The sequence below is a fragment of the Eucalyptus grandis genome, chromosome 2, assembly GCF_016545825.1.
Source record: "Eucalyptus grandis isolate ANBG69807.140 chromosome 2, ASM1654582v1, whole genome shotgun sequence".
Taxonomy (NCBI): Eukaryota; Viridiplantae; Streptophyta; class Magnoliopsida; order Myrtales; family Myrtaceae; genus Eucalyptus; species Eucalyptus grandis.
This window is the reverse complement of record NC_052613.1, coordinates 3,166,821-3,176,765: the sequence shown is the minus strand read 5'-3', so window position 1 is coordinate 3,176,765 and position 9,945 is coordinate 3,166,821. Positions and strand designations below refer to the sequence as shown.

The window sequence follows — 9,945 nt, the reverse complement described above, 5'->3', positions numbered from 1 at the left end:
GTGATTCAAATCGCGCTTCTTTGTACCCAAGCTTCCCCAGATTTACGACCATCCATGTCTGAAGTAGTTGAGATGCTCAACGACCAGGAGTGCATAGTTCCCATGCCAACGCAACCCCCATTTCTCAACAATAATGCAATTCCAGATGACTCCAGTGGAAGCTCGAACACGAATACTGGGATCACAAACCAACTGACAAATTCTGAAATTTCCTTTGCTTCCACCATAAGCCTCCGGTGAGATGGCCTTTGGCGGAATCAACTGAGCCAGGAGGCGACATAATTTTACGGACATGTGAAGAGGACCACTATTTATTCTTCAGCCGCATGTTATGAGATGGGCATATGGTCCTGTGAGAAGGATTGCAAGGAGTCCAATGGCCAGTAATGCTCGAGCGTTTCTCGAACCCCGATTGGGAAATCGGGATGAGAAGATCTGCGCAGCGAGACAGGGTAAAGATGCGGCTGCTGTGCAAGAGATTGCAGAAGCTCCATGGTGCATCGTTCATGTCTTATGCTGGCCGTTTCCCACTTAATGGAGTCGGAGGAACTCATGTACATATTCTTATTTTTATTTATTTCTTTTATTCTCCATTTTCTCTTATTCTTGCCAATTCCACTCAATTTACACAGGAAGTACGGTGACTCATGGAAACAGAATCACAATTGTGTAGGAGTTTGTGCTAGCTTCTTTTCATGTCCTGTAATCTCATAAACGAAAAGCAAAACCCTGAGATTCTGCCTCTTTCGTCGGAAATCTTCTAATTAGCAATTCCACTTCAGTTTTTCTCAGAGCGATGGTCTCTTTTGCCATGATGAGGATGGATGAAATCTTGAAATGATCATCTAGACAGCTTGATGTACTTCTCACGACTTTTTCCTATATATTTCTTGGTTTGAAGCTGGCATTTGCGGTGAATTGACTAGCAATTTTTATCAGTCAACCAGTACTACACAGCACACGACCCCAGGTCGAAGAAACAATGTGTGAAAGTTACTCTGCAGTCACTTATTCATTGCAATTCGCTTCGATGGTCCTAAAGTGGAGATCATATGACCGTACCTCTTCCCCCTATAATTATGGCGGATGCATTTGTTGGTGAACCTCGAGAGTCAGGAATGGGTCCACGAAGGGAAAACTCCCGGCGAAGACCCCTTTCTGATTAGGCCACGCCCTGATCAAGAGGATTTAGGGGGCTATTTCATGATCGCACGCGCCACATCATTTTCTGCACACCCTCGACAGGACTGTAGAGGTTGCTTTCCAGCAAAGTGGGAGAGGAGAAGCTCGTGACTGTTCCCTATAGAACTATTTGCTACGAGATCCTGCTTGCTTTTGATCATCGCATTGAACTCGAATTATCAGAACCGGAAGCAAAGAAATAATCTTAATCTCGACGATAACTCTTCTGCATCATAAAACTGCAGATCTCTAAAGAAGTCTAGATCAATGTCTTGTGAAACTTTATTGCCGGACACCGTGAAATTGGTTCCTAGTCACTTGGCAAACAAACAGTCTCGGTCCCAGAATTTCTGATAGTCATTCCACTTTTGCATTAAGGATTTTCAGCTGCTACTAATATGCTAGCAACTCTACTGACAAGGTAAGTTTGTACTACACACCAGATTTGTGTGAGCAGTCAAAAGACAATTCTTTCATTTACTTGTGCAGTGTCACACCTCAGTTTATCCACTTCCATCACACGTGTCTCTCTTTTCGATCGAAGGTTCGAACTATGAGCACACCGCTTTTATTAGGTCTTCACAGCTCCGGCGCTCCTAAGAAGAGGTACCAGTTGACCTGCTTGGTGTTTCTGAGTGGACTTCTGGCGTTGCAAGGAAAGCCGACATTAAAAGATTAGTCATCAAACAACACCTGCGTTGCATCTAACCTCTACCAGAGATTCTCTTGAAATCAACAAAGAAAAGAGAGACAGATGATTAGCCATGCAATTAAGAATTTACAATTGCAGCCACCGATATTATTTCCCCTAATGAACACATTAGGTACTGTTCTCAGCCCCGTCCAATCTGCCAAAGCCAATTGAACCACAGCTCCGTCACCTTCAAAAGGAAATTCAAATGGTTGAACAATGTAGTGTTAAAAAGATCATGTTCCACACGAGTTCTTCATCTTGTAGATAAAGCGATCATTTGCACAATCACGGAAATATCAATAAATTACAGTTCAAAACTCACGGTCGAAAGAATCAAAAGATACAGGTCTTTGGGGGCTAATCGAGCAACTGTGGGGGGAGATTCTTAACTGGCTTTTACGCATGAACAGAATGCTATACCAGCAAATATGCTTAAAAAAAGGTATCTTTGCTTGTCGACAAAATCCGCCTCCAAATAGTTAAGAGCAAGATGGTTTATATACTCAGATCAAGGTCATATGCAGGCAGTTCAAGAGGGTAGGAGACGCTCACCTTCCTTGTCCAGCTCGACGACTTTGTAACTCGCCCCGAGCTGTGTCGACAAATGCCCCTGTGGCAGTAGCCACAGTAAGTTTTGCTGCACAGGAACCACAAGGTCAGTAAGATTGAGACCTCTCTGCTTCTGACCCTATATAAGCTATCGCAGAACTCTCATTTTGAGCTGCTGCCACTTTGGGTTCTGCAACAATCGAGTCCTAACAGAACACGGTATAGTATCCGGCGACAGTAATCTCTTCGGTCCGCTAGCAATTTTCTCATTACACATGGTAGTTAAGCGTTCATAACTTGCATTATCAATTCAGCAATTGGCACACAAGATCATAGCGAAATTCACTGCCACAAACATCTACTTCAAAACCCTTTTTTTTTCTCAAAATTCAAAATCCCATCGAAAGTGCTAACTTTGCTAGCAATTTTGTCCTTACAGATGGCAGTTTAACGTTCATTACTTGCATTATCAATTCAGACTCGCACAGGAATTCCGGTCAAAATATTGATAATTTGTCGAACCCGGTTTAGTTTTTCAAAATTCCTCTACTTTTTAAAAAGGATTCTCACAGAATTCAGGCATTTGGTAGAAATGGTCATACACAGCAGAGTTCTTCACCTAGAAGCTATGAAATTCGAATTGCTTGATTCTTGGACCCCTTTTGTCACAAAGCGAATCGAACGTGATTGACATCCGTCGATCTTCCAAAGCTGACCTCATTTAGAAATCGCAGACGCTTATGACTAGCACAGAACATGCGCCATCCATTATTTATGTAGAGAGCCACGGGCAATGAAGGTCACGAGTGTGCGCCCAGGCCGTCTAAGTTGAAAAGTGGCGATGCTAAGAATTGGTCTTGTTGAGACAGTGTCTCGAGTTTGATTGAAGAGTGTTATGGAGCCAGGAACATCGGTGAGAAAAGCTAGTCATAGAAAGATGCTATTGGATTCATTATTAGGATTATGCGATGTTGAGAATTATTTCTTGTGGTGGATAGGACTTGGTTGATCAAGATTTGACCTCTCTATGGCAACAAGCAATTGAGTGCCCACCACTGTATAAATGCTTAAAGTCAAGATTTTAATTTCAATGCGGAAAAAAAAATCTGAAAAGTAATTATCGTAATACTTGCTAAAAAGTAATGAACACCCCCAATTAAGAGAAATCAATTTCAAGATGGGTGAGTTCTAAATTCAAAAAATATATAAAAAGTTGTTTACATTAGTGTCAATGCGCCGGCCTTTACCACATAGAATAATCTGCATTTATAATAGCAATTTTTAACCAAAATTAATTGGAAGAATTACAATAACAAAATATTAAAAAAGTTTGGGACTAAATTGGTCAAATTAAAAGGTTTACATCCATACAATGTGTTACGCCCCGAACCTCGAGCGTGTGCCCATCTCTATCTGGTCGATAATAATTTACGACTTCCCAGGACAAGTCACCGACCCTTTCCATTTTATTGCATATGCGGGAAGTCGAAAAAGAAATCCCCTAACAAGAATCATCTCTGGATAGAAAGCAAGACAATAGATTCATAAACAAACATGCTTTTATATATACATACGACCTCTTGCAAATCTCTATGCCAAAAGACTACAAAAGACTCATTCTAAAAAGAAGTCCAATCGACCTATGCCTCCGATCACCTCCTTCAGCTCCAAGGGTCTTCCACTGACGACCTCAGCAACGTTTGTCCCACAACGGGTGAGATATCATCTCGCCGAGTCTAAGCTCTAAACCCCACTAGAGGGAAATACGCCCAAAGTGTCATAATCACACAATCACACAATCAATGAGACTTAGCTCGTCTCAGATCCACCCTGCAGGTCAGTACAATTTATATCCCATACAACATAAGAGCATGAGCAACAATAAGCTCCAATAATTGAAACGCCATACTCAATTAATCATGCGTTCCTAGTTTTGATCTCGGCATATAACACTACCTACTCTACTGTTCGACGGTCTTCTTTAGCATTGCTAGGCATCATCTCATCTCATTGAGCATGGCACGTCTCTTTATCGACGGCTTTCAAGAAGCATAGGGTTGGAATTTACTTTGCGACTAGGGTGTGCAATGGAAACCGCCCGAACTGGACTGACCAAACCGGATCGACCGGCTGGTTTTGGGTGGTTCCCACGGCCGACGGTCCTGTTCCGGCCCAAGGTGAGAACTTGGACCAACCGGACCAACCGGGATTGGACCGGACCGACCAACCGGACCAAATTTTTTTATATATAATTTATATACATATAATATATAAACACATATAATATATGAATATTATATATAAAACTTGTTGCATCGAAATTGCAATTGAGGTAACAACCTCTTATGTGGCCAAGAGACCACCAAAGCTCTTAGAAAACTTTATTTGTTAGTTTTATCTTCTCCTCGATGTGGATAAGGCTCTAGGAGTTCCTCATGATCACTCTCTCTCTTGCTCCCCTCACTTGCAAAGGACAAGGCACTTCAATCCTCAAAGAGTCTGACGTCAACTAAACATTCAAAGTTGTCTATAAAACCTAAGCCAAGCATAGATTTTACTCAAATTGTTCATGGCTTTTATGCTTAAAATTAAGAGTGAAACACATACATTATAATTAATATTCACGCAAGTGAAGTTTGAATATTTTGCATGTGAAAACATGTGTGAGTAGTTTTATTAGATCGCCCAGGAACCGAATTTGATCGATCGATCCGGAGCATGGTCGTTCTTTAATGAATGGTTGTTATTTAGTGAAAAAGAAAGTACCGATCCTATTGGACTGAATGGATCGGGACCGGAACCGATGGTCGGTCCACGGTTCCCAAAATTGGGAACTGGTTTTCCCTGTCCGGCGATCCGGTTCCACTTTGGAACCGGACTGAGCTGGAACCGATCACCCCTAACGTGACCGGCTTCCCATTGTCCAAGGGTATCCCAAATAGGGATAACGTCCGGCCAATGTTCCGGGGACGATTTCTCTTAACCAACACACGATCATTCAAATATGGCTCAGTAAGACCGTGCATTGCACTCAAATGCTTCAATTAAAATGAGTGAGCTTGGCCTTTTCTTCGTATTAGAAATTCACATGAAGTTACTTGTGTGTGGGTATACGGTTAATTTGACTCGAAAAATTGATATTCTTCCTTTTTGAAATCCCACTATTTCAAATAGTACAAAAAAATTATTTTTCTACCAAACCCGACACTCCGGGATTTTCCTTCGAATAAATATTGAAATTCACAATTTTTGGAATTAAATACCAAAGATCTAATCGGCACTCAATTTGCATAATTTAACACTCAATTGTAGAAATTAACCACACCATCGCAATCGAAGACGAAATTCCGCCCACCCTTATTCCGACCTAATTTCCGGAAAATATTAAATAATTAAATAATTATTGAAATTAGTTAAATAATTCAATTTAAATTCTAAAAATACTAACCTAGGCCAGAATCATTTAATTAATAACCAATACGGACTGAAAAATTCCCGAACCCTTCTAGATAAATGCGACAATTTATCTAGGCCTTAGCTAAACCATGCTAACCACCTAACATGCTCAAATAAATAATTACATTTTTAATTTAATCTAACTAATCACCTAATTCTAATAAAATAAATCTAAACACCCCTTAAACGTCATTAACCTACTAGCGAGAGTTTATAGTATAAACTCACCGGTTAATCACGGGAAACCGGTTCACCGTGACGACGACGCGACGACGGCCGAAAACCGAATTTTCGGCGGCATCGATGGACTTGGACCGGGCCTAAAACGGGCCCAACACAACTCAGCAAGGTTGAGTTTCGGTCTTGGGCTTCTGCAGGGCTGCTGGTCGCGGGCTTGGGCTTTCTTCGCGAGCCCAAAATGGGCTGAACTTCAAATGGGCTAAAACCAACTGAACTTGGGCCTGAGCTTGGGCTTCAAAATCTGCTGGAGATGGGCTTAAAATCACTAGGCTGAAGAATTCGCTGGATCCATGGGCTTCAAAGGCTGGACTGAAATGTCTCTGCAGATGGGCTGAATTGAGCGGGCTTCTAAAACTTGCGTGGGCTGAATCCTAGGAGCAACAAAGAAAGAGAAGCAGCAGCTTCGACGGGCTGGGCTTCTTCGGCTGAGTGGCCGAGTGGATTGCTGGGGCCGAGACGCACGCGCAAGAGGAGAAACGGACGAAGCAGCTGCTGGCGAGTGCTGAGGCTTTGGTGGAGTCTTTGTGAGTGGAGGGGCGACGCGCGCGTTTAAGGAGTCGCGGGCGTGAAGACCAAAGCTGAGAAGTGTTCGGTGGACTGGGGCTTCGTGGAAGACGGTCAACCAGGGCTTCGGTGGTTCGTTTGTTGACTGGACGAGTGTGGTGGCAGCCAAGAAGCGAAACAGAGATGAAGATGCGTGAAGAGGAGGCTTCGGTGGAGGCGTTGGACGACTCGGCGAAGCAGATTCGGTCTTCGGTGTGAACAATCAAAGCAAGTTTGGAGAAGCTTTGACCGAAGAAGCTGAAGACGCAAGGCTGAGGGGAGGAAACATGATGATGGCGTTAGATGATGGTGTATGTTGGATGATGATGATGGTGGTGGGAAGACAAAACTCAGTGGAGATGGGCGAGGGCAGCAGCAAATTGGGTCAACAAAGGGCTTCTGTGGGTGTTGTTGACTGAGGAAGCTGCAGGCTTGAACGCGTGGAGAAGCAAGCTGTTTCGGTGGCTTCGCTGATACAAAACTCGTGGTCGGCCAAATGAAAATGAAGACTCGGCAGCTTGCAGGCTTGAAGGTAAGGCGCACGAAGAGGGGGTAGGGTGGATAAACATGTAGAGGAAGCCAAGGAGGGACCCAATATCTTCAACCCTTAGCCATTGTATTAACTCACTTGTCTCCTAATAATTTCCACTTTATAATTTCTCTAAATTAACCAATTTGAAGCCCAAAATTGCTCCTCTCATAAAGCTCCGAATTTCCATTCTTAGTCTTCAATTTCCTCACTCAATTTCCCGAATTGAGATCCAATTTTGATGAAGAAAAATCCCGAACAATTTTTTATAAATCCCCGACACTCAAAGACTCGGCATGGCAGTCCAAATTTCTCTTAATTTTCCATGACGCCCATATCGATTATCCGTAAAAATCCCTAATCTCCGAAAATCTTCTGGAGAATGAGTCGATGTCTAAAATACTACAAGTGACACCTCAAAAATTTTTATTTCTGAAATCGGGTTCAAATTCGTAGTTATTTTCAATTCGGCGCGCTTTTAGCGTGACCTAGTCTACCGGGTAGTTTTTAGGAATTTTAGTGAATCGACAGTGATCGATTTATCTTGAGTCACAATGTACATTGACACATCGACGACTCTCGATGTCGTGAAAATCTCAATGTCTCAAATACGGACACATGGTACCAAAAACGATAGAAAATCAATTTAGTGCCGATCGATGAGAATTTGCAATCAGGTGAAATTACCTACATTTTGATTACCTATCTCAATCGAATCGACTTATCTCCGATCTCTAATCGATTTTTAAGTGTGCCGTAATGACCCTCAGAAATTAGTGCGGTTGAGCAATCGATTCATATCGATTCAAGTCTTTTTGCGTTAAAATCCCTTAATAATTTTCCTAAATAGTATGTTATCTCTTGAGTGATCGGCTCAGAGAATAACACTATAGACACGTCAACGAAAGACCCGATTTATTCAATTGAAATCAGATTTGAAAAATTAGGATGTCACACAATGAGTTTAAAATTTTTTAGTAATTATCTTAGAAATTGAAACCCACCCAACAGAGTCCATTCTTGATTTTTGGAACGAGGAATTGGCCAAAAACTAAACCTAAGAACCTACCTTTTTTTTTTCAACTTCTTTTCTTTTTTTCCTTTTTTCTTTTAATTAGGGAACCTATTACCTATGTAGCACGGACACGCGACACGACACGAGTGTCTGACACGACATGACATGTCGACACGTCATTTATAAAAAATAGAGAATTCCGACACGTTGCGACACGTCAGTATATTAAATAAATATTTTTATTTTTAATTAATTTGATACAAATTCATAAATAAATAATTAATTAATTAAAAAGAGCCTATAATAAATTTATACTAATTATATTAACAAATCAATTCATTTGAAATTCGAAAGATATATTCATAATTAATGCGAAATATTCTTTTAATTTTAACAAAAATTATCAATGAAACCAAAAATTAATAAGAAATTAAAATCAATTTATTTAAATAAATCCATAATTTTCTACCATAACTAAAATTTATCATTTTTATTTTTCGAAATCAATTTTTAATTTTATTTATTTAATTTTCCGGTTAAAAAAACAATCCCCAAAATCCAATCCTTCTTTCGTTCGTCCTTTTCCTCCGCCCCACGTTTATTTTAATTTTTTCCTCCCCCACTTGACAGTGACAGGTGAGCTGTCACTCCCCCTCTCTCACGCCATCAGTCCTTTTTATTTTTATTTTTTTATTTCTTTATGAAAAACCCTAGCAGCGGCCGAGCCCTCCTTTTCCTATCCTCCTTGCCGCGCCGCACGATCCCCTTTCCTTCTCTCCTCTTCCTCTCCTCTCGTCGCCGATCCATCGCAACAGTGGCGGCTCTCACCTCTCTCTGGCCGTCTTTCGCCGTCGCGGTGGTCCGTTCGTGACTTCGTCTCGACGGCGGAGTTTGCCTTCTCTCTTTTTCTCTCTGTTCGGCTCTTTCTCTAGCCGTCTCTCGCCGTCGCAGTGGTCCGTTCGTCGCCCGTCTCGCCGGCGCTCGCAGTCTCTGCTCGTCTCGCCGGCGCTCGCGATCTCTACTCCCTCGCCACTCCCTCGTCTCCACCCTCCATCAGTCTTCCGGACATGCGTGTCGATAAAAGTTGACCGCGTGTCCGTGTCCGACACGCTCCGACACGTGTCGGGACACGACACGTAAGCATGGACAACGTGTCCGTGCTTCGTAGCCTATCACAGTCCTCATGTCAATAGGGCCGGAATCGAATAGATGAGATCTATTCATTTCAGCTTTTGGATTGAACTGACACGATTGCCTACCCCTATTTTCAAGGAGGGATAAGGTCGAGATAAGATGGCCATCCTTAAATTTAAGAAGCGCAATTATTTTTGAGCTAACGGGAATACTTACTTCGACATTGGTGCTTTCTCCAAGGACTAGCGGAGAAACCATCTCTACATCAAACTAGCTTAGATGCTCTCAAAACACTGACATTTCCATTCAATAAATTACTTATCATGTGCGCTAATACGTTGTCCGGAAAGATAGAAAGCAACAATAAATAATGAACGGAGAGATTCAGTGATAATTTAGCATGGACAGTCCATTCTTGGTTCTTTTTCTATTTAAAATTCCTGATTCAACTATCGCGTTTCTTAGTCATGTCATCCCTTGCACTAGTAATCACAGTTAGGGTCCTCTCTCTCTCTCTCTCTCTTAATTCGAGTATTGTACCAACTCAACTTATGTGTCAACTTGAATATTCACTTTGTGTCTTGACTTGAATGTCCACTTTGT

The 9,945-nt window shown here is 41.8% G+C and overlaps 1 protein-coding gene and 1 long non-coding RNA gene across 2 annotated transcripts in view; one reads left to right on the top strand and one right to left on the bottom strand.

Annotated features, from left to right (window-relative positions):
- Nucleotides 1–244, top strand: part of LOC104418014 (cysteine-rich receptor-like protein kinase 1) — a 20,026-nt gene extending 19,782 nt beyond the window's left edge. The window contains exon 7 of the mRNA XM_039303812.1: nt 41–244. Within this exon, the coding sequence (XP_039159746.1) occupies nt 41–240 (200 nt within the window). The 3' untranslated portion in view covers nt 241–244. The remainder of the gene's footprint in view (nt 1–40) is intronic.
- Nucleotides 1–6,527, bottom strand: part of LOC120289194 — an 18,986-nt gene extending 12,459 nt beyond the window's left edge. Inside the window, exon 1 of the long non-coding RNA XR_005547108.1 lies at nt 6,110–6,527. This is a non-coding gene — a long non-coding RNA (uncharacterized LOC120289194). The remainder of the gene's footprint in view (nt 1–6,109) is intronic.
- Between the last annotated feature and the right edge of the window lie 3,418 nt (nt 6,528–9,945).